General features: G+C 41.0%; 1 protein-coding gene across 1 annotated transcript; it reads right to left on the bottom strand.

Annotated features, from left to right (window-relative positions):
• Window positions 1-1286: 1286 nt before the first annotated feature.
• On the bottom strand, window positions 1287-24528 carry ppp1r7 (protein phosphatase 1, regulatory (inhibitor) subunit 7). Its single transcript, XM_020510783.2, has 10 exons — window positions 24418-24528; window positions 23257-23370; window positions 17149-17204; window positions 14985-15050; window positions 12438-12568; window positions 9131-9293; window positions 6223-6339; window positions 5548-5652; window positions 4323-4409; window positions 1287-1734 (listed from the first exon to the last, which is right to left on the bottom strand). The coding sequence occupies exons 1-10, from the start codon at window positions 24476-24478 to the stop codon at window positions 1558-1560; spliced, it is 1077 nt and encodes a 358-aa protein (XP_020366372.1). The 5' UTR covers window positions 24479-24528; the 3' UTR covers window positions 1287-1557.
• Between the last annotated feature and the right edge of the window lie 492 nt (window positions 24529-25020).

The raw sequence follows: 25020 nt of genomic DNA, 5'->3' as shown, positions 1-25020 counted from the left end.
GGATCATGGTCTTAAAGTTAGAGCCAGACCTTTTAGGGGTGAAAATACTTTTAGAAAACTTAAAGACGCAAAGGGTGGCAGGTGATTTTAGGTCAAGTTTTAAATCTGTTTGTTGTGGGAAAAGGCCGGCACTGTATGAGGAGTTAGGTCACAGATTGGCCACACTAGCATCAGATGTTGAAACAGGCAGATGGGCTTCTTCATTTCTATTTCTAGTACAGGCAATATTGACCGTCTGGCTACAGAAAGGGTGTTAAATGCCAAAGTTAGTGAGAAAAGATTCAGTCTCAACTCTAAACTTTAAGCCTCAGGTTTAAGATTGCAAATTAACCCTAATACACCGGAGCAGACATCTGTCAAGAACCAGGTAGAGTTAGGCAACACTCCTACATAGCGGATCCACAGGCAATATGTCAGAAGTGCTTTTTTATCATGATGGGCTAGATTTGAGCTCGTCAAATTTCAGGTCAAAATGCAACAAAGCACACTCAACATGTCTCTCAAAGTTATTTTTATGATAAGGCATCACGCATGAAAGGATTACTTGCTCTTATTACTGCTGAAGGCCTGTAACACCAAGAATCCTGGGGCATCTCCTGGTTCTCCAGGTTGCAACATTATCAAGTTGCCACACTCATTATTGTAACAGTAGTGTTGGGAACATGACAGTTTCGATTTCTTCACACATTAACACATCCCAAGTTATTTCTCCCTCTGCTCCAAGGCCCAGTCCTTCTGTAACACGACGTAGTGAACCAGCTTCTGTAATATCCCACACTAGCCATGCATAGTACCCATTTCATACCACACTCCAGCTTGGGAACCACCATTTCCTGAGTTCAGGATACTGCCGTTATCAGGTTAGCTCAGAGGAGCTGTGCAACATAGACACGCACATAAGGTGGTGACAAAAATATCAGAGAAAGTGCACACCAACCATTACTCTGGATAGGAAACAATGGAGAAAGGGCAGACAGGACAGCAAAGAGTTTAAACAATGAACATTCTACACACCTTACTGTGTTTAAGTGAGTCAAAGGAACTGAAAATAAGGTACGCCCCTACAAGTAGCACAACCCAGCACAAATATTCTACTAGCATATTACAGGCAGCCTGCACTAATGCCCCTTATTGGAAAGCTCTTGGTTACATGTCCTACTCAAAGCAGCCAAGTCATATTGCATCAAAGTAACCTAACTTTTGAGACCATTCTGTGCCACATTAGTGAAGATTTCTACCTTCTCCATTTCCTTTGGAATTGCAGACCATACAGTGGGTACAATCCATGCAGTTCAGTGCCTTTAATATTCATTCCATACAAAACAAAACAAAACAGACTCATTTGCCCCTCACAAGCCAAAGATGAGGTTCTGGGTCACCTTAGAAATTGTGCAAGGTTGCTGCATACAAGATGTCAGACAGGAATCAATAACAAAAATCATGCATCGGCTTATTTAGCTATAATTTAGTGCTTTTATCAAATACTTTAAGAGCCTCAGTCAAGTAAAACTTTGGAGCTTCCTCCAAATGAGTCAGTAATAAGGAGCTGCTTCCCTTTCAGAATCGGATAAAGGTCGCGTCGATCTGTCGCACAGAGGGGAGCGACAAGATGACTTTCCTCCGATAGTGTGGGTCCTTTTGCAGTGGATTACCCTCAAGGTACACCGTCTGTAGATTTTTGGCATTTTTCAGCTCATCAAGGTCACTCCAGTGCTCGATTAAATTATCATTCATCTGAAAATTCAAGGGAGAAAAACTATTCAAACACAAGGCAGATAGTCAATCTCAAGGCAACTGGTTATTCCAGGAATAATTTAAGGATTTGTTATAAAATTATGCTTTCTTTGGCCTGAATTTGATATAATCATGGAAGGCGGCCATTAGGCCCATCAAATCTTCAGCAGGCGCTATCAGCTCCATTTCCTTGCTGATATTAGTAATGCCTCCCTCTCCTCAGGTATCACCTTCCTGCCATTCCCTCCCAACCACACACTGCTCAGCAGTTCCCAAACGCTGTTCAAATCCCTCCAGTGTGGCTTCCATGCTGACATCAAGTGAATAACATCCACTTTGACTGATGCATGCATTCCTCCCAAACTATTTCCTCAGGGTAAATCAGGCTATGTGACCTTCACTTTCTGTTTGACCCAGAGTTAACACCCAGTAGCAGGACCACTGCAATAACACTGCCCATTTCATTCCAACAATCAACTCAATGCTTACTCCAATTTTTAAAATCAAGTTTGTATTTGAATACTTCACTGCACCCCTCCTCCACTTTATATTTCAAGCAGGACACCTCTTACCCATCCACACGTCAGGCTGACCAGAATTTCCAGGTAAGGTAAAGTCACCATAGTCCCAAACTGGCTGGGTTGTAATTAGAGACAGGCAACTGGTGGTGGTTTAACCTGAAGGTCACCACACCACAGGCAAGGAAAGAGCTTGAGAAGGAGAGTACTTCATGGTAACCTCAGCTGGTGTAGGAATTGAATCCATGCTATTGGCATCACTCTACATCACAAACTAACTTTTCAGCCAACTAAGCTAACTGAGCAACATTCCATAAATTAGTCTAGTTAACATTCTCTGAATTGCTTCCAATGCATTTACATCCTTCATTAAATAAGGTGACCAATACTGTACACAGTATTCCAGACATGTTCTAGCACAGCCCTGTACAACTTGAGCATAACTTTTTGTATTCAATTCTCCTTATAATAAACCATAACATCCATTAGCATTCCTAATTATTGTATCTGCATACTAGGCTTTTGAAGACTCATGCACTAGAACTCCCAGATCCCTCTGAACCTCAGGTGTTCTACAATCTCTCACATTTAGATAAAATGCTTTCTTTAATACTTCTTTCCCAAAATAAGAAGATCAAAACTGTACACAGTACCCAAGATGTGGTCCAACCAATGCCTTGTATAACAAACATTAAGCCCTTAACTTTTATGTTCAATTTCTGGTCATAAAATTGTGTCCCATTAGCATTCCCGATGTGCTGTACTAGCATTATAATTTTTGTGACTTGGCAAGTCTCTCCCTCGTCACCTCAGGATTCCACAATCATTCTCAGTTTACCTCATTCTACTTTTTCCATTCTTCTTTTTCCATTCTTCCCACCGAAGCGAACTTTACATTCCCTGCTTGCAGGTCCCATTCACTTCAACTATCAATATTCTGTTGTAGCTTCATGTCCACTTCAAAACTTATGCCCTTACCAATTTTTTGTGTCATCAGCAAATTTAGCAACCATGCAAGTGCTGCCCTTCATCACAGTCATTTATATAAATTGTAAAATGTTGAAGCTCCAGCAGTGATCCCTATGGCACACAACTCATTATATTTTTGCAACCAGAAAATGATCTGTTTATGCTTCCCATTTCCTGTTAGCTGCCCAACCATCTATCCTTGCCAATGTTACCCCTGCACCATGAGCTTTGATTTGCCACAATAACCATTAATCCCTTAAACTTAATTTTAGTAGGACCAATGCTCATTTTAAGTCTTTTCCCTTTCAAATATTTTTAAGTAGTCTAACTGCTTTGTATTTTCCGCTAGATTTCTCTCAATGCCAACTTTCCATCCTTAACAATCTTCTTTAAAATAGGGGGTCGATTGGTTCAGTTGGGTGGATTGCAGTTCAGAGTGATGTTCACAGTGTGGGTTCAATTCCTGCACCAGCTGAGGTTACCTTGAAGGACTCTCCTCACTCAATCCTCTCGCCTCAGCTTAAACCACCACCAGTCATTTCTGATGAGCGCGCAACCTTTTGGTCTTGTGGGACTATGGCAATTTTACCTGAATCTTTTAGTCACTCTTTGCTACTTTTCATATTCTGTCCAAGCTCCTGACCTGCCACTCAGTCTGGCGTAATTATATGCGTTTTCATATTGAAATGTATCTATTAGACATTCCGGAATATGTCTATCATTGCATTGCTATTAACCTGTCCCTTAACCCAACTTGCCAGTTTACTTTAGCTAGATTTACCTTCATGCCCTTACAATTTCCCTTATTTAAGTTTAAAATACTAGTCTTGAACCCACTCTTCTCTCACTCAAATTGCTTCTGTTTCCTGGTTTCCTAAATTAGGTCATCCATCATTAATTATTAGTCAGTCCTCCACCTTTCCTAGTTCCCTGTCCTTCCCAATGTCCTGTACTCTTCAATATAGATGCCAATCTGTGTAAAACAGTGCTTACTATATGTAAGCCAATTTCAATGAGAAGCTATCCTTCTAAAATAGGAAGTCAATTTGGGGTGGTACTCTTCACTAATGCAATGTCTACTCAAGACTTAAACAAACTTACCCAAAATTCTTGAAGTTCTGTCAGGTGACTGATATTTTCTATCTTCTTAATCCTGTTGGTTGCTATATCCAAAGTTGTTAATTTTTTCTGGAACAGAGAAACAGATATGAAATGAGGCAACATGGCTGAAATGTAGTCTACAGTAAGTGACTCTGTAATTGGCACGAAAACCAGATGCAGTCACACCAGCTTGTGTTAGGTAAACAGTGGAATTTTGATTGTACTGGCATATGATCCGTACTCAGTGAAAGACCTTGATGGTTACTCTGACAAGCCTGATGGCTGACATAAAATGTATTGCACTCTAATCCTAACCACTTGCTATGTGAAAAAGCTTTGCACTGATCCCTAGGAATTTCCACCATTCCCTGGAGACAGTACAAAACGTAATGCCAGCCTTCCCAGTGATGACCACATCTCAATTAAATATTAATGAATTCCATCGACCCCACCCAAAGTGCCACAGATGTAGACTGATTGCAACATGATACTTACATAGACTGAACAGTGAATTTTATAGTATACATAATACACAAGAGGAAAGAAAAATGTAGAATTTAAGATCAAGACAAAATTGCCACTCACGTCAAGGTCAAAACATCCCTTACAATTGTTATCCTGGGCACAAGTGGGCCATGGTCAACATGTCAGAGAATTCAGTACATAATCCAGGTTTAACAATGAGTGCATTGAGGCAGAGTTGTACAGTCAGGAGACTCCAACTTTAGGATGAGAAGCTAAACTGAGACCCTGCCCATCTCTCCCAGTGAACGTGCAAGATTCCACAGCAGTACTGGAATATCAAGACAGCTGTATGTTCTGATCAACATTTATCCCTCACCCAAAACATGACCATTATTTATTCTATGCTATTTTAGAGACTTCACTGTAAAAATTGTCTTCTGTTTCCTATATAAGTGACTACCATAAAGAATTTCATTGGATGTGAAGCCCGTGACAAATCCCAAGCCTATGAAAGACACTATAGAAATGCAGGTTAATCACCCTGCATTCATGAACATCATCACTGGAAAAGTACACCTGCATTTCATTGTGTAAAATGTACGATTTATTTTGACGACATTCTGAACTAACCTGGAATTGGAGGTGAAGGACTGTATTATGACACTGCACTGTCTGAAGATTTTGACTGTCTTAGTTCTACCCTTCTCATATGAAGTGTTAACCAGTGTCCAGAAATGAACAGGCTGCAACAGGGACTCACATTGTTCTCCAAGCCTTCAATCACCTCTATGCCGTTGTGACTCAAGTAAAGCTCCTGCAGGTTGACCAGGCTTTGCATCCCTTCTATCTTCGTCAGCCGATTACTCTGCAAGGAAAGGTTATGGTGCATTCAAACTAACCATCTGTGCAGAAGCATTAACAAGACAGTACAGTTCAGTAGCAGGTTAATCCCTGAAACTTCACTTCTGTTGAGCATAGTATCTGGCAAGAACAAAGCCATCAATAGGTTTCTCCTAACTAAGCTTCAAAGATTTCTCTCTGTTTGTTTTCTATTTGACATGAATGCTGCACTCGAGTATCATATGGTTAAAAACAATTAGGCATGAGGAAAGTTAGGTGCAGATTTAAAACACATTTCTGTGGCACCTAGTATGCTAAAGGGCATAGCAGACGGTAAACCTTATGGAAACACGAAACTTCCAGACATACAGCACTGGTAAATGAGTCTGCTCAGTCTGGATCATCCAGTGGCTTGCAAGGTTACTTAAGAGTTGAAAAGAATCCAGTGACAGCTCCAAGTAACAAGCCCACATAGCTAAACACAACTTACAGCCTGGAATACTGCTTTGCATTCCTCAATGTTAGATTCCAAAGGAGCAGCTCTGTTTGAATGTACTCAATGATGAGTATCTCTGTTTTCATGGTGAGCAATTACCTGTATACTGAGAACTGTGAGCTTCGTCAGCCCATCCAGGTTCTGTAATTTGGTGATTTTATTTTTACCCAAAAACAAGCTGCTGAGTTTCTTTAAATTTTCAATATTTTCTATGACCTGTGAAAAATAAATTAAAAAAAGAGATTACTTCCACTGTCTTCGGAACCAGAGTCTCTGAATATAGAAAAAAAAAATTGGTTGCTTAGCTCTGCTCCTCCATTCAATAAGATAATGACTGATTTGATTAGCACCTTTAACTCCATTTTCCTTCTGCCCCTACAACCCTCAACTCCTTGCAGATCAAAACTCTTAAGTACTGCTTTGACTACAATGAATAATCCAGCCTTGACCACTCTCTGGAGAACAGAATTCCAAAGGCAAGCAATCCTCCGAGTGAAGAAATGCCTCTTTGCTGCCTTTAATAGGAGACTTTTGAAATTCTTTTGAAATTGTACTTCCCAGTTTTAGATTTCCACAAGGCCCATCACAGCAGTCACCAAACCTATCAACTTGAATCCTATTTTCACCTACCTGGCCCATGGTCCTGTACAGTATATTGTTACAAGTGCTCATCTAAATACTTCTTAAGTGACAAGGTTCCTGCCTCCACCACTCTTTCCGGAAGCAGGTTCCAGATACCCATCATCCTCTGGGTCAAAATGAAATTATTCAAATTCTTTCCATATCGCCTGCCCCTTACCTTAAATCTATTTCCCCTGGTTCTGGACTCCGCTGAGGACCAAGTTTTCTTCCCATCTACGCCCCTCAATTAGGTCAACCTTCAGCCTTCTCTGCTCAAAGGAAAACAGCCTCAGCCTCAGCCTCTCTAGTCTCCCTTCATAGCTGAAATGTCATGACGAATCTTCTCTGCAGTACAATTACGTCCTTCCTATTGTGTGGTGATCATAACTGCACACAGTAATCCAGCTCTGGCCTAATAAACATTTTATACAGCTCCATCATAACCTCCCTGATATTGCATTCAATACCTCAATTAATAAAGGCAAGCATCTCATAAGCTTCCTTAACCATCATATCTACTTGTCCTGTTGTCTTCAACGATCTACGGATATGCAAATCAAAATTCCTCTGATCTTCTGTACTTCCCAGGATCCTACCACTTGTTGTATAATCCTTTGCCCTTGTGGTTCTCCAAAAAATGCAACACATCATACTTTTCAGGATTAAATTCCATGCACTACTGTTTTTCCCATCTGACCAGCCCATCAATATTGTCTTGCAGTCCGAGGCCTTCTTCTTGCTCTTTACCACAGCAATTTTCAGGTCATCTGCAAATTTACCACCTATATTTCACCTTTGCTGTTCATCATAACCTCCCTGCACTTGTACTCTATGCCCCTACTTATAAAGCCAAAGATACTCTATGCTTTATTAACAGCTGTCTACCGTCCTACTACCTTCAATGTACATAAGCACCCAGGTTTCTTTTCTCCTGTACTTTATTTAAAAATATTACTTACTTTATACTGTCTCTCTACATTCTTTGCGCAGAAGAAATTAGCACGTTGTAGAAGGTTCAAGAAAAGTCAGTATCGAAAAGGCAAAAGGACTATATGACAGACAGAACATTAAAAGGAAGTGTCAACTCAGTGTTCAAATCCCCCCCACCGCCCCAGTTCTTAGTAACTACTATCTTAGTAAAATCTAATCACATTTTTGCCCTAGTCAGTAAAATAAGTGCATGTTAGCTAAACATTAACAGAAAAATAAAGCCTGCAGCTCAGGAAGATGAGGAGATTTCTGGAGAACATTAAGCTTTGGACAACGAGATCACTGTTATCTGTCATGTTGACTTGTTTATCTCCTATAAATATCCTGTAACTCTGCATTCCTGCAGAGTCTTCGATATCTAACTTTTGTTAGCACTGACTGTCTGTGATATCCCGAATAAAAAGTTCTCTTTACCTTGAAGTCTGACAACTGCAGTCCAATTATTCACAATTCTCTAACACTTTGTATCAAACTGAATCATGTCACACTTCTCTGCATTGAACTTTGCCTGCCACCTATCGTCCATTCCAACGGTACTGACAAGCTGGCAAAGTTCACAATATTCTTCTCACAGCTTATAACACCTGAAGTTTTGAGTTGTCTGCAAATTTGGAAATTGCCCCCTGCTGCACTAAGATCCAGCTTATTCATATACATCAAGGAAAGCAAGGGTCCCCAATGTGACCCCTGGGGAGCTCCACCACAAACTTCTCACAGCTTGAAAAATTCTAATTAACCTCCGTATTTCTTTGTTGCCTATCCCTCAGCCAGTTTTGTATCAACATTGCAACTGACCCTTTTATCCCATATCTGTAACTTTCTTCAAGTCTGTCGGGGCACTGTGTTGAACACCTTTTGGATGACTATGTATACCACATCAACAGTCTGCCCCTCATCAACGTTCTGTTACCTCTTCAAAAACTTCAGCAAGTTAGTGAGATAAGATTTTCACACGTTCACATTTCCTCAGTCTCAGGCTGAAAGTTTCAAGTTGTACTCTGACTCGTTTATACATCATGGTCAGCCCCTGTCCAACGTCACTGAGGGCAGTATCACAAAGACTGCAGCTAATCAAAACATCCCATCACCACCATCTCCACATTCACAACTGTTTACAAGCAACTTCCAATTCTTGTACAACAGTTCACCGCTTAAAACGCCCTCAGGTAGTACTCCAGCCAGTGGTTTAAAGATACTATGCATTAGTAACAGAAAGGTACATTGTTAACTATCTGGTGTCTTTCTTGAATCCTTATCAAAAAGAGCATCCTCAGATGATTTCAGGTAATGCCAGAATTCCATTAGATATTTAAGCCTTTCACCTTAACACAAACTCCAACCCCCACAACCATCCTGGATTTGGTCTGTCCCAGTGGCCATTCCAGCCTGGACTTACCCGAATACGATTTGAACCAAGCTCCAACATCTCCAGCTGATCCAGGTGACCAATATTTTCTATTTTTGAGATTTTGTTGTTCACAAGGAAGAGCTTCTTAAGCTTGGTCAGAGACTCAAGAGCCTCAATTTTCCGCACAATATTAAATGAGAGATCCAAAATCCTGTAGGGAAGAGAAAGGTACCAAGAAGTCACTCCAGTTCAACAGCCCTACCAAGGCGTTGATCTCTGCAATGTACAGTCAAGGTTTCCAAGTGAGATGCTGACTCAGCTTAAGAAACACGGCCATTGGTGAAACAGCATGAAACCTTCAGGCTTTCTCTATCCAAATAAATAGTTTATTAAACAGCTGCTGCCTATTGTGAAATTCTATTAGCGTTCCACCAATCTCTGGAATCTGTTTGGACATTGGTGTGGGGCCATTCCCCAGAAATCATCAGCCTTTACAAGGAATCACCTGTATATCTATAGTACAATGGATGGATTGTAGCTATAACCTAATGGGAGCAGAAATTGTCATGGTTTCTGAAATCAATCACCAGATCTGAAACCTTATCCACTGATGCCAAATTTAGAGGTTTGTCAAACAGTGAAGACGATATCAATCAAGTGCAATGCGAAGGCTGAATGAGGTAATCGAATCATTAGATAAGTGACCATTGGAGTTTGAGGTGATGTATTTCAAAAGGATCAGGCAAACAAAATGTAGTCTGCTTGGCAGGGTTCAAAAGTATTTTTGGGAATAGAGAGAGCTGAAGGAACAATTACCTATCTCTTTGAAGGTTGTAAGGCATATTGAGAGATTAAATAGAAAGTTATGAGAACTTGGGCTTCATAAATCGAGGCACTGAATACAAATGCAGGGAAGTTATGCAGAATTTTTATAAGGCCCAGAACATAGGATAATGTTCCCTTCAAGTTGTACGGCTCTGCATGCAGCCACTCTGGTATTCCGCGTGTGATTGGTGCCAACACATGGATCGCAATATTGACATCCAGTTCCAGCTGTCACTATTGAACATGGATTGTGGAGACCCAAGCAGCAGGAGAGAAAATTAGAGGAAATGCTGCATAGGAATAGGAGCATTTGGCCCTTTAAACTTGCACCACCATTCAACATCAAGACAGAAAATGTTGGATAAATTCAACAGGTCTGACAGCACCTGTGGAGAGAGAAACAGTTAATGTTTTGAGTCCAACATGACTTCTTCGGAACGGATTTATGGCTGATCTGGTGATGGCCTCAGCTCCGCTTTCCCATTTGACCCCATAACCCATTCCCATTGCTTATCAAAAATTTAATTCAGGCTGAGTTAGTTTTAAAGATCCAACCTTAACTACCTTCAGGGGGAAGAGAATGCCACAACTTTATTGAAACTTAGAAAATATTTCCCTCCTTCTGATTTAAAAGGTAGATCTCTTATTCTTAAAGTACATCCTCTATCTTTCCTGTCTCTTCCACTTCCCACCCCCCACCAAAAGTGAGGGAATACCTTTGTATATGCATTTTATCAAATCTTTTGACATTTTATGTTTCAACAAGTTCTGAACTCCAAAACCTGTTCAACATTTAAGATAAGCACTTCATCTTAAGAATGAGTTGTGTGAACCTTCTCTGAAATACTGTCAGAGCAATGATATAATTTTTCATTTAAGGATACAAAACTAAATACTACTTCAGATGTGGTCTCACTTGAGTCCTGCACAGATGCAGTAAAACTTCCCTACTTCTATATTCAGTTCCCTTTGCAATAGTGACAACATTCTATTTGCCTTCCTAACCATTTGCTGTACCTGTAAACTAAATTTATATGACTCATGTACACGCTCCAGAAGACCCTTCTTTATCAAGTCCTGCAATCTTTCTCCACTTATTTTCTGAAGAAGGGTCTAAGCCCGAAACGTCAGCCTTCCTGCTCCTCTGATGCTGCTTGGCCTGCTGTGTTCATCCAGCTCTACACCTTGTTATCTCCACTTATAGTTTACTGCTTTTTTATTCTTCCTGCCAAAGTGACCAAGTTCATATTTTCCCACATTATACTCCAGCTATCCAATTTTTGCCCTCACTTTAAACTATGTCCCTACCTGCATCCACCTATCACCATCCCACCTTCTTTTCCCCCAACCCCAAACCCCTCCCTCTATTTACTTTTGGGCTCCCATCCTCCTCCCCCCGAAGAAGGGTTTTGGTCCAAAACATTGACTTTCCTGCTCCTCAGATGCTGTTTGACCTGCTGTGCTTTTTGAGCGTCACATCTATTTTATGTCCCTGGGCAGACTCTATAACCATCTCTTGATGACGTACTTTTCTACCTGGAGAGAGAACCAAAGTTAATATTTGAGTCCAATGACTTCTTCAGAACCCCAAAGCACTCCCTTCGTCTTTTGCTGTGGGCACTTTCACCTACTATACTTGCTCCTCCTCCCTCTCAGTCCCTTTCATTGAGGCATACAGCATGGAAACAGACCCTTCGATCCAACTTGTCTGCGCCGACTAGACATCCCAATCTGACCTAGTCCCATTTTCCAGCATTTGGCCCATATCCCTCTAAACTCTTCCTATTCGTGCACCCATCCAGATGCCTTTTACATGCTGTAACTGTATCCACCTCCACTGCTTCCTCTGGCAGCTCGTTCCATACACGCATCACCCTCTATGGGAAATAGTTACCCCTTAGGTCTCTTTTCAATCTTTCGCCTCAGTTCTTAAAGTCACATTGGGCTCAATGTTAAGTTTCTCTCCCCACAGAGCTACCATGCCTGCTGACGTTCTCCAGCATTTTCTGTTTTTATTCCATGTTATAAGTATCCACAGCATTTTGCTTTTAATTTATAAGTTGGAATTGCTCTCCATGGAACTATTGAAAAGACACTGAAAACTGAGGGGAAGCTTTGACACGTGTACAAGATTATAGCAGGATTTGATAAGCCAAATAAAGAAGAGATGTTCCCTTTAGCTGAACAGACAAATAGGAAACAGAATTAAGGCTTTGAACAAGAGATAAGCGAAGGGATGGGGTAGCATCAAGTGGTAATGATCTCTTGTTGCACTGGAAGGTAGTGAAAGCAGAGGAGGTTATTGATTTCAATAGGAAATTGGATGGTTGCTTGAGGAAATTGAACTTACAGGATCATTAGGACAGAGTTGGGAAACGAAGGGGCTAGATTATTCTAGATAACATAATGGGTAGAATGAATTACTCCCTGGCTGTAATGACTTTATGACAATACGTTCCTACTGAAAGAACTAGAGCATGGCACTGGAATCATCATTGAAGAAACGGATTTAATTGGTTTTAATACTTACTCAAGGTCCTTTAACGTCTGGAGATTTTCTAGTTGATGGATCTGATTGTCATACAGGTCCAACTCCCGGAGTGTTATCAGATGTTCAAGATTTTCAATCGTCTTAATAAGATTCTGACGAAGACACAGTACCTAGGATAAACCCAGAGACCAGGAAGCACTTGAGGGGCCAGAACTCCAGCACTGAAATACCCAGCTACAAATGTATATTTATTATTACAACTGGAATAGTTGTGTTATTACATCCAGAGCAACATTTAAAGAAATGTCAGGCATCAAGAGAAGAAAAAAAAATGCGTGCTCTGCTGTGAATGCATGCAGTGTGAACAGGGTTGGTAGGTAATTAAAGGATTTACTAATTGTACGAGTAACATCCCATGGATGGAATGCAATTTTTAAAAAAAAAGTCTTTACTTTGACTGCCTGATATATACAACTTCAATCTTTTCAATAGTCCATCAATTAAAATATCAAGCTGAGTTCACATCTACATATCAATCTAGCATTGATTCTCTGCTTGGCCAGTGACTTAAATTCCTTAAACACATGAAAATGACTACCTATTAATTACAATTCAGCGTGTCCCACATGGTGCTTTCAAGGAATGAAATAGCCTTAAATTATATAACATGCAATTCTACTGGTATTGGTATAATACCTAGGTGACTGTCAGCAAAAGATACAATGTGGGCCTAGCTACAGTGACACAGGTCTATCACCAGCAGAAGATTAAGACTTAAGCATGGGATATACTCATGGGCTAACTAACTCTGGTATCAGTACAAAGCTTGCAATTTGTTTCAATTTTGTAATTAAATAACTATTACAAATAGGCATACCTGGTAGAAGAGTGCAAGGACAACAGTATTGTTTATGTCTCTTGACTCAGTCAATATACCAAAGCAATGAGGAACAGAACGGCAATGTTGGCTAAGGTGAGTGCTCATGTAGGGTCATAGGATGTAATTAGTGTTGGCGTCAACCTCCTCTAATCTCTGATTCAGTACAATATATCTGAGTAAGCACGAACACTTGATGGCAGAGATTGTCAACAGACTTTACTAACACCTAAATGAAAGAACTCTAGATGCTGTAAATCAGGAACAAAACCAGAAGTTGCTGGAAAAGCTCAGCAGGTCTGGCAGCATCTGTGAAGAAAAAAATCAGAGTTAACGTTTCGGGTCTGGTGACCCTTCCTCAGAACTGGAGGTTTTGTTTACTGACACCTAGTTTAAGTGATTAGCCTAGCTATACAGAGGAAGCAATGTTTCTGTATCTTTCAAGCTCTCTGTAGAAAATCATGCTCGTTTATATACCATTTGTGGGTTTTGATTTATTACATTACTTTTATAACTGATTATACTTTTGGGTGGGAAACTATTTCTGCATATTTCTTGATCTGAACATCAAAATTTCCACCTTATTCCCGTTGCGTGGAAAATTTTCCAGGGCGGGTTTAGTTTTTGGAATCGAGTTAGCTTCAGCTTCAGAACCATCCAGTTTGAGACCAGCATTCCTGAGCAGTGACCTGTTCAAACAAAATAGACAGCAGGGGAACCCAAATTTGGAGCCCATTCTTGGACCAGTAACATGTAATACACAGTGAAACAGGATGTCAACGCAGCACGTCAAAAAGCAAATTTTACAGGAATGCCAGGACACAAGCGAATTAAATGCTGATCTCAACCAGGAGGGTTTAAAAGAAAATCTGTCAGAAATTTGCAGACAGTCCTAACATATCAGAAAGAATCACCACACAGCAAAATACAGAAATAGGCAGAAATTCAGCCAAAGAGCAATCGTCACAGCACCAATCAAGGATCAATTCAATTTAATTTTCAAATATCCAATTCTTGTCAGCAATACTGTAATAATCTCAAAGCTGGATGTACATGGATACATAACCGGTAATAATGGAATGGGAATAAACCCCAGAAGTAGGCTAGCATGCAATGTGGCAAGCCTGAAGCAGCCACCTCACCACTGGACTTAGCTTTACACGCCACTGCTCCAATCAATGCACAAGCACGACTACAGTCACTCCATTACGGAAGGACTGAAGAGAACTCTCAAGTCTCATAGGCAATGGCAGGTCTGAGCAGTTGTCAAGAAGAGAACTGAAAACCTAACTTTTCTTTCAGAAAATACCCAGATAAAGGAGCGGTGTGGGGAGTGAATTAAAGACCCCATGATTCAGATATTCTGATGTACTATGCGTTGAGCTTTATATGTTGGCTTCCTCTTATGATTCAAGTAAAATCCCAACATACCAACGCCTAACCTCTTGCATTCCACCGAATACTTATCTCATGTATTAGCAGGAAAGGTACGAATCAGAGATAGAGAGAGACAGGGAATATAGTGGATATGGAGGTGACAGAGTACTTAAACAGACATGATGATAAGTCATCTGTGAAGACTTTATTGAGGGTCTTTACTGATCATCACAAAGCAGCAATGTATCCAGTGCCTATAAACAGAAACAATTAAGATGTGCAGAGGTGGTAAAAGAATGGACTACTACACCTGGGATGTCAACTGATCTCACCTTCACTTTCTTCAGTACATTAAATCCTTCTATTTTTCCAATTCTGCAGTGATTGAGATCAACATCCTAGAAAAGCACAAAATAATCAGCTGCATTGAAGTGAAAACTGCTCCAAAATCCATCATCCAAGACTGCTTACTTGGAATATATAACTAGAATGGGAGAGAACATTAAAAAGTTGCGGTTAATTGACAACTTATTGCATGTGAAATCATATCACTTCAAAGGGCAATAATTTACAAGCAACTGCAGTAATGTACATCCAAGGACCTGCAACATGCAATGAACAATCAGGTCCCAAAATTCCCATATAACCTTTCAAAATAATGCATTTAAAGAAAAATAAGCCTTAAAAAGGGGAGGCAGACTTAACGTGCAATGCACCCTTGCTTCCCCAGAGGGACTGCCTGCAGCAGGAGTTCTAGGAGTTAAACACCTGAAAGCGGACAGCATTGGCACCAAAGTACAGAAGTTGTGGTTCAGGTTCCACTGCACTTTTTAAAAAGAGCAGGGTAATTGTCTCCAACATCCTGGTCAATGTCAATACCTCAAAACGACATCACAAATACAGTACAGATTAGTCATTACCACATTGTCATTCATTGGACTTTGTGAGCAAATCGGATGCAGCAATTTCCATGTTACAGGGAATATTTCACATTGGTGGGTGATTTAGTGATGGAAAGAACAAGTGTTCAGTTGTAAGAGCACTTCTGGACACAAAACAAATACACGATTGGTCGTAAGACTTTTGAGATCTATTATGGTCGCCAAAAACACTAGAATTGAAACCCCTTCTTTCTTTGACTATTAGTTATTCTACCATATACTGAACAAGTCAAGGGTACATTCAGGTGCAGAGTTTAGACTAGGCACTTTAACTGGGACCTCAGTGCTTCTGACAGCAATATTTGAAACTAGAACACAATTTTCCAAGAAGAAAAACTGAACTACACCGATGTTGTATTAACAATTTTCCGTCACAATCTAAAATAACATCTGCTGGATTTGAAAATAAGACCTCAATAACAGCATACTTCTTTTATCATAAGCAGTTAATCCATAAAGCTCAGAGTTCAAGATTACCAGTCTCAAACTCAGTTCACTGGAACAGGACTACAGCAGTTCACATACTAATCAGATCATCTTTTACTCTGCCTTGCTCACACGATACAGCCTATTTGAAATGGTCACGTGGGTGCAAAAGAAAATGGCAAACTGGCTGTAGGGTTGATATATTTTGGTACTGCACATACAAGTGACAACAAACAGGAACTTCTCAAATAGATTACTTAATGCATTACACACTGTAGATTGCTATGATTAATGAAAGGACTCACTAAGAATAACATTTGCAGTACATTAGCAACTAATGCTATGAAGCTTTACTTGAAGGGGCTTTTGTGGCCAGTGTAGTGTCCCTACCTATGAACTGAGACACCCGGGTTCAAGTTCCACCTGCTCCTGATTTGTGTAATAATATCTCTGAATAGGTTGATTAGTAAAATGGTTTAAATAAAAAGAAAATGGGACCTGATTTGGAAGGACTTGTATAAAGTATATGTGCAGGGAATACCAGCAGGTGAATGTTCAGAAGTAGGATTGGCAAAGACTTATATGCTGACATATTAGGAAGCTGTAATCCAGTGGTTACAACCAACCAATATGGATATCTGTCAATGCTGAGTAATAACCAGAATTGCTCAACTCCCAAGCACAAATGGAATGGAGAATCAGCCTGTGGAATAATAGCACTTTACCCATTTCAATTCACAAATGACCTGATCTCCTCCTAGGATCAGTAAGTATTGATGCCTTCACCTGAACAGCAACTTAGTGAGTAATGCAGCAGTGTTAATGCCACTGATTTGCCTAAAGGACTTCCTGGGATTTGCTGCTGCAAGCAGGAAGGTGAATAGAGGCACCATCAACCTGAGGAGTTCACACTCAGCTATGAACTGGAACCTCATGAGAGGGCGTCTGCCAGAGTTCAACAGGTTCACAGCAGCAGCCTACTTTAGAATCTAACGCCACTCAATAGCAGGAAATACATGAAGGTGACTAACTGAACCAAAAACAATGAACTACAGTAATAATACCATTCATCCAACAACCTCCATTTGCAACTCTTAATGTTGCAAAACTCCTTTTAGAGGTGACTTACCTCTGCTTCAGGATCCAAAATGATAGCGTCAATATCAACTGGCGTATCTGGTTCTCCTGAAATAGAATTTAGCATTTTTTTTTATTAGCCTAATCAATATTAATATTTATGTAATGAAATACGAAACCAAAGACAATTACACATCTCTCTTCACAGATTTTATTCAGAAACATTTGATAGGCAAACTTGGGTTAGAGATCCTTGGTCACAATCCAGCAGTTAGTGGGGACCCTAATTCCCCAGGTCAGGCTTGCTCAGTTAATCTTCTTAGAAAAGGAAGACTATAAAATCCACTGTTTCTATTTGCAATTCAGTTTCAATTCTTTTCCCCACAAATTTCTTTATCCATCACGCTGCCTGGATCTAAACTGTCAATATCTTAATCTTTACATACAACTGAAAATGCAGGAATAGGTACTCTCATACCATCTATCATTTTACTGGTTTCAAATGCATGAGTATGCATCATCTAACATGTCACTTCACTTGCCAGGCTGCTTTTTCTTCCTCTCTCTTGTCTGCAATATCCTCCAATTTCCAGATTTTGCAGCACTGAGATTTTCTAACCAGGGCGGTTAGAGAGGGATTAACAGGGAGAATTGGGGTAGGGGAGGCCCGACAAGAGAGCAGAGAGAAGGCCATAGAGTGGGGTCTGTTAAAGAGGGAGCATAGCTGGTATGCCTTAGTTGGATGCCTACAGTGGCCTTACTGCGATGGAGATGTCGAACCCAAAAACTACAGTTTGCAACCCTACTTTAGGAGGCCATTGAATAGACAAGTTGCTGCATTCTTGGAAAGGGAGGATTTAAGAACAAAGGGTCATAGTCTCAGGATAAGGGCTGAACGCTTTGGATCAAGAGGAGAAAGTTCTTCACTTTAAAGGGTTGCTACTCTTTGGAATTCTCTAAGCCAGAAAGTTATCAATATTCCATCACTGACTGAAATCAGGGTGGGATGGTTTGGAAGGAGGTTGGGGAGGGTAGCCTTGAAGCCATAATTGTAAAGAATGGAACAAGATTGAGGAACCATATGAGCAATTCTTTCTCCTATTTGTCATGTTCCTACTGTAAAGACCATGTCTTTATTTCTTTCCCTCCTTTGTATGTTTAATTGCAAAATAAGAAATAAGTCTTAAAACTAAGGGCAGCAATCTCATCTGAAAGTAACCTGACACTCGTTGTAGACAGTGATTAACCGCTGCTTGAACTAGCAGCTGAGAGACGTGTGGTTGAAGACAAACTGGAACAAAGGGATTGTGTACAGTCGGGAGGTTTAAGACTGAAGGAACCACTTTAGTCTGCCTTCAGCAGTTGCTGTAAGCTGTGACTTTTAGTTTATAAGTCAGAGACTTCCTATAAGCAAGCCTCTTGAAAACCAGTGGAAACATCTGGAAAAGGATGACCGAGAATTGGCATTCTGACCAACACAAGATCAAAAATCATCTCATGAACCACTGACCTGCACTCCTGAACCACTGACCTGCACTCCTGATCTTTCCCTATGTCCATAACACCCATGTTCTTTTTCCACTGTCTGAAAGGGTGCATGTGTGTAAGGGTGAGTTGATAATGGGATTAGAGTTTTAGTTAGTAGTTACGTGCCAATGGTTCATAATCGTTTACCTGTAGCAGGTCTAAATACTTATAAATAAATAGTAATTCTTGTTAAGTACATAAACCTGGTCTGTGCTTAACTGAGTCTAAAAGATAAATGGATTGGGAAACCTTTGCATACTTTTTAAAATCTTTAACTTTTGTGATGACTCCAAGATTAGCAGAGCTTGATTTCCAGTGCACCACCACAGCAAGTTGTAGCTGTCAGACCCCTCTTATGCACTTTTCATGTCCTCTCACCATTTGTCTAACCATCTCTATTAACATATCTCTCTCCTTTTGATTCCACCACCTCTTTCCCATTATTCTACACAATTTTATTTTCTGTCCTCTCTGATCCCATTACTTGCTTCAGCTTTCTTGTTATCTATCATCTGATTGCCTTTGGTAACTGTCGCCAGTCTCTGTCTCATTTGCTTCTGCAAAAGACTTTCCCATTTTTCCCTGCAGGAATCCGACAAAGCAGAAAGTCTGGGGAGTGGGAGAGTACAAACTAGGGAATGCAGAAAGGACAGGGGTTTATGAGCGATCAAAACAACCCAGAGAAAGATATTTTGCAACAGTACTGCTCTAGATAGGGTCCACAATGGAGATTCATAATGGAAACAGCCTCAAGACAGGGTGACATTACCTAAGGAGATAATTGATTTGTTACAATTCATTGGCAAGAACCAAGATGCCTCAAGTCTGCTTGTCAGTACGGAGAGGGTTACTTCAGGAGGCTACAACCTGCCGTTAGATGGGAGCTCCTTGTTGATTCGGAAAACTTAAAAGTTGCCCAGCCAAAGTACAACTATCTACTCTACTTAAATGTGTTATTACAATGCAACTGTCTATACTGTGAATTTGTACCTTAAAATTAGTTTTAAATATCTCAATTTAAAATATGACACTTCTACTTACCCAGAATGTACTGAAAGCAAGAAGCCTGCACACAAAGGTACAAGTGACAGCAACAACTGAATACCATAAAGTATCTCTCATATCCAGATGAAGCTTTTTGGAATTGGTACAATTTGATTTATGGCCTACTATGAACTATATGGTACAGGGGACCCAAGACTTTGGGTCTGCATAATGAATAGCGTTATGTGTTTATAAGCGACTCAAGTTTCAAACTCACTGAAGATTGTCTCAACAGTCCTCCTTCATCTTTCCTTGGAAATCACTCTACAAGGAGGAAGGCACCAGAACAAACAGGCAAGCCATCCCCAGCCAAAGAGCCCACAATCCTGAAATGCCAAACACCTAACCTGGCTGGAAGTAAAGGACTACAGGTGATTGCCAAAGAGCAGGAATTTGTTGCATAAACAAACATATCTGGGAATGAGGTTCACGCTGAAACTGAACACATTTCAGACTGTTTACTCATCATATTAATGAATGCTTTACAAAAGCTCTCACTCATCTTGTTGAAGAGAGTTGAAGGAACAGGTCTTGAACTCAGAATGTTGCTCCATATTAAGAATTATGGTACATTACCCTCAGTATGGCAAAAGGCAATTTTAGTGGAAAAGGCTTAGGTTGCCACATACAAATCTTCACATAAATTTGGGCCACGGTAGTTTTGGCAAACAAGTAATTTTCAGAGACAAAAAAAACTGCAGATGCTGGAATTCGAGGTAGACTAACAGGAGGCTGGAAGAACACAGCAGGCCAGGTAGTATCTGGAGGAAAGGAGAAGTCAACGTTTCGGGTTTTACCCTTCTTTCTGTTGTCTATTCCAAGCCAACTGTTGCATGTCTCTGGTATCACCAGCCCTTTCAACTGCAATCTCAACTCTCAAGGTGTGCTAAACACTTTCCTTTCATAACAATTATGGCTGTGATATCATTGAAGTTCCTCATCATTGCAAGACAAGAGGTGCTGAACTACAGGAACTAGGTGAGCATTGCCAGCCCAATGAAAGTGGTCAAGTGGTACTACACCCACTGCTGTTGAGAAATATACACAAGAGTACAATTTCTCTGGGCTTGTACATGCTCTTTCATTTTTCCTGTGGCATCTCTTTTAGTCTTATGTTGTCCTCCATCTGTTTATCATCTCCTGTTTGCACAGTTATCCCTTGGGGAGGGGAAATTGGGGCAAGTGGAAGCAGAAGTCTGGGTGGGGGTGATCTTTGAACAAATAAGAGTGACATATGTGACTGTATTGGCATGACATTGAAAGAAAACTCACCAGCTACGATCAATTATTTGAATTTCACCATAATAACACACAAGTAGCATAAGGAGAATATATAGTGGCAAATGGTAATCATAGCAAAGTTAATCTGCAAACTCTGGAATTTTGCATATGAAATGGAAGGAAAAGCTGGAGTGCCGGGGTGATGAGGAGACAGTATGGTTTTCCCTGGACTTTGCAGCCCACAAGGGACAGACCTGCCCATTCTCAACCTAATCCATTTACAGCTTATTAATTTTATAGATGTGGGGCTTTATTTTTCTTTCTTTCGTTATGCACTTTTTCTAAAGAAAACTTATACATTGGATGGGAGCATTGCTGGCATGGCATCATTTATGCCGATCTCCAACCACTTGCGATGTCTGTCATGGGGAAAATGTTAGAAGCTTTAGTAAAGACATTATAACAGGGCACTGGATAAGTTCAAGGTAATTATGGCTTTTGATAAAGGGAAATCACTTTTGATTAACTTATTGGAATTCTTTGTAGTAGTAATTTGTTCTGTGGATAAAGGGGAACCAGTGGATGTAATGAACTTCAATTTCCAGAAGGCATTTGATAACGTGCCACAACAAAGTTGACTGCAGAAAACGAAAGCTCACGGAACTGGCAATAACATTGGCACAGATAGAAGATTAACTGGCTAACAGGAAGCTGCAAATAAAAATAAGTGGGTCCTTTTCAAGCTGGCAGGATGTCACGAGTGATGTGCCTCACCTAATTACAATTTCTAGAAATGAGTTGGATGAAGAGAGAAAGAATTGAAAAGGAAGGATATTATCTAAATGGCGACAGGTTGCAGAGCTCTGAGGTGCAGTCCTAGTGCATGAAAAGCAGAAGGTTAGTATGCAGGTACAGCAAGTAATCAGGAAAGCTAACTGAATGTTATGTTTGACTTAGAGAGGAATCAGATGCAAGAGTAGGGAGATTATGCTTCAGTTATATAGAGCATTAGTGAGTGCATCTGGAGTACCATGTACAGTACTAGTCACCATACATAGGGAAGGGTGTTGACACATGTAAACCTTCCCTGAATTGTTTCCAGAGACTAATATCTGGATGGAACCGACTGCCTCATGAGGAAAGGCTAGACAAGCTAGGCCTGTATCCTCAGGTGGTCTTTGGAATTCAGTAATAGATGCATAATCTAAATATTTTTAATGACAGATGATTGATTACCAAGGGGATGAAAGATTATCGAAGATATGCAGGAGTGTAGAAGAGGTTACAAATCAGATCAGCCATGATCTTATTGAATGTCAGAGCAGGCTTGAAGGACAGAGTGGTCTACTCTTGTTCCTTGTTCATATGTACCTGGAAAAGGTGGTGGGCGAGCTGCCTTTTACACTGTTACAGAACAGTGTGTAGGAACACTGAAGTGTTTTACTGAGTGGCTTGCTAGACTATTTCAGAGGGCAGTTGAGAGTGAATCATATTGCTGTGTGTCTGGATTCACACATAGACCAAACTTGTTAAGGGCAGAGGCCGAGGGGTCAAAAACTACAGACACAATACTTTTGACCATACCGTTAAAATCTGGACTGCACTGTTAGAAAGACTAGCAAAAGCAGTTTTAGCATGGTTCAAAAAGGAATTGGATAAATACTTGCAGTGACAAAACAATTGCATAGAAATGGAAGAATGACAGGAAAATGGAACTACTTCATCTTCTTTAATAAGTTAGCACAAAGTCTGAATGAATTTCTCTGATTCTTTATAAACTGCGCATCTGTAATAACTCATTCTGTAGCAAGACTGCTTTCTTTCCAGATTCTACTGGATCCAGCGAACTCTTATTTCAAATTTCCAATTTTTTTACTTTTAACTTCTAAATTATTTTAAGATGGAGAGCAATTGAAACCCGAAAGCTGCTGCCCTTTCTCTTGTAAATTTTACGGGCAAAAATAAAGCTGGAGAATGCCAGACGTAGGCAAAAAAGAAAATGACAGGTAAGAACAAATTACATCATATAAAGGGGCCTTTGTGCGGTGGGCAGGTATGCCGAGGTACCGCAGGACACAGAGACAAAGGCCATACTTCAAGCGAGGAGCTGGTGATAGCAACTTAATATGCAACAAGATGACCATCAGAAGTCAAAAATGTCAAGGGGAGGAGGAGAAATATCAAATTCAAGAAACTTTGGCATGAATCCTGGCAGCAAATTTGACAGAGGCTGGGCAGCAGATTCAATTACAGTACTCTGTCCATCTTAAAAGCAGCATGGTCAGGTGAAGGCATTTTGGAACAAATCCATCGTTTGCCATTGGAGCTTTGTAAATGCACCAAACATAAAACTACAGAACTTGGGTACCTGATGCGCTCCCTCCAATTCCCCTCAATCTTATACTCTGAGGTAACTCATCGATCATCCCTTTCTTTCGCCCTTCTTCATCACCGGACTCTTCAGATTCCACACGTCTGTCAACTATCAAACATGACATGGCAATTGTTATTTCATTTTGAAAATGTCGTCCTGTAAGCAACCAAAGCAGTTTGGCTGTTGCTCCCTCAGTCACACCCCCAATTCACCATATTCCCTCACCAAACCACTCCATCACCTCGCAGAGTCCCTCACTCACCCTCCTATGCCCAACTCCATCACCTTCATCACTATCCTCTCCCCATTTACGCATCCCAAACTCATCATCCTCCCGCGGCTGTGCACGCTGATTCTTTTCCTCGCAGATCCTCACTACCTCCCTTCAGCCCTTCATACACTCTCTTCCACCCTCTTCAACAGCCAGTCATGCTCTTGACCTCATTCTACTCCAAGAACTCCCTACTTTCTATCCCTGCCCCTTTCCAGCAACACTTCATTCAACCACCTACAGGATAACCCAACACAAACCCCTCAAGATTCTCTCTCACCCCAATCCTAACACCATTCCCCAAATACTCCACATCATCCATCCTCATTCCCATGCACACCCTGAATGCCATCCCTCCCTACCTGCCCGCACATCCTTCATTACATATCACACATCTGCTTTACAACCCCCTGCTACCACCTCTAATACCCCTCAATCTAATCCCTCTGCTTGCTCCCTCCCCCACAACCATTATCGGCTCCCCCACTACTCATCCTTAACACCACATCCCTGAACTTCCCTCCATCTACCCATCCTCTTACCTTCCACCTCTAAATTTCTTTCTCCTCCCTCTTGCCTCACACTCTCCACTCCTTACCCTCTTACTATCCCTCCCCCACTCCCCAAGCTTCTCTCTTCTCCATCCACCTGCTTTCCCTCTTCCCTTCAGACCTCCCCTTCTCCCTCACCGTTCCCCTTTCCCTGTCCTTAGACCTTCCCCTTTCATCTCACTCACTCACTCACTCACTCATTCCGCCCTTCCCCACTACTCACTTCCCCAACCTCAGCCCTTACAAGCCCACTCCTCCCACACTCTCCCCTCATCCTCCTCTCTCCCTTTTCTCCTTCCCTCTTTCTCCTCATCCATCTCTCCCCTCACTCACTCTCCATAGCCTGCTGCTGCTGTTGTTGTTGCTGCTGCTGCTCCCCTCCGTTCGCCGCCATTCCTTACTCCGCCCCAAAACACCGGAAGTTCCTGTTGTGGATTGACAGCTTCCCTCCTCCAATAGGAGGGCGGGTCTATCGACATTGACCATTAGGCGTCGGCCAGAGGCGGGGCCAGCGCCGTGATGCGGCGTCAGTCCCCGCAAGCCTGGACCGGGCTTGATGGGTCATTGTGACTAGCATTGCTACCAGGCAGCAGTCAGTGCGATATCATAGACAATGCCTGGCTGCAGTTCATGCAATATTACAGTTAATGCCAGGCTGTACTACATGCAATATCACAGTTCAAGTTCATGCAATATTGCAGTTAATACCAGGCTCTACTACATGCAATATTACAGTTCATATGATATTGCAGTTAATGCCCAGCTGCAGTCAATGCAATATCATAGTACATGCAAAATGACAGTCAATGTCAAGCTGTAGTTAATGCGAAATTGCAGTCATTGCAATATTACAGTTAATACCAAGCTGATGTCAACGCAAAAGCACAGCTTAATGCCAGACTGCAGTCAATGTCATATTGCATTTAATGCCAGGCT

Source organism: Rhincodon typus, chromosome 13 (genome assembly GCF_021869965.1).
Source record: "Rhincodon typus isolate 14 chromosome 13, sRhiTyp1.1, whole genome shotgun sequence".
In the NCBI taxonomy this organism is placed as follows: domain Eukaryota; kingdom Metazoa; phylum Chordata; class Chondrichthyes; order Orectolobiformes; family Rhincodontidae; genus Rhincodon; species Rhincodon typus.
This window is presented reverse-complemented; position numbering and strand designations above follow the sequence as displayed.

Excerpts from the sequence above, each read along its gene's own strand:
- ppp1r7 (XM_020510783.2), bottom strand. The coding sequence starts at position 24,478 with ATGGCGGCGAACGGAGGGGAGCAGCAGCAGCAACAACAACAGCAGCAG. Across the intron at positions 5,653-6,222 it reads TCACAGTTCTCAGTATACAG|AGTAATCGGCTGACGAAGAT; the intron begins GTAATTGCTCAC and ends CTTTCCTTGCAG. Across the intron at positions 4,410-5,547 it reads TTGAAGGCTTGGAGAACAAT|AAAAAATTAACAACTTTGGA; the intron begins GTGAGTCCCTGT and ends TCTCTGTTCCAG.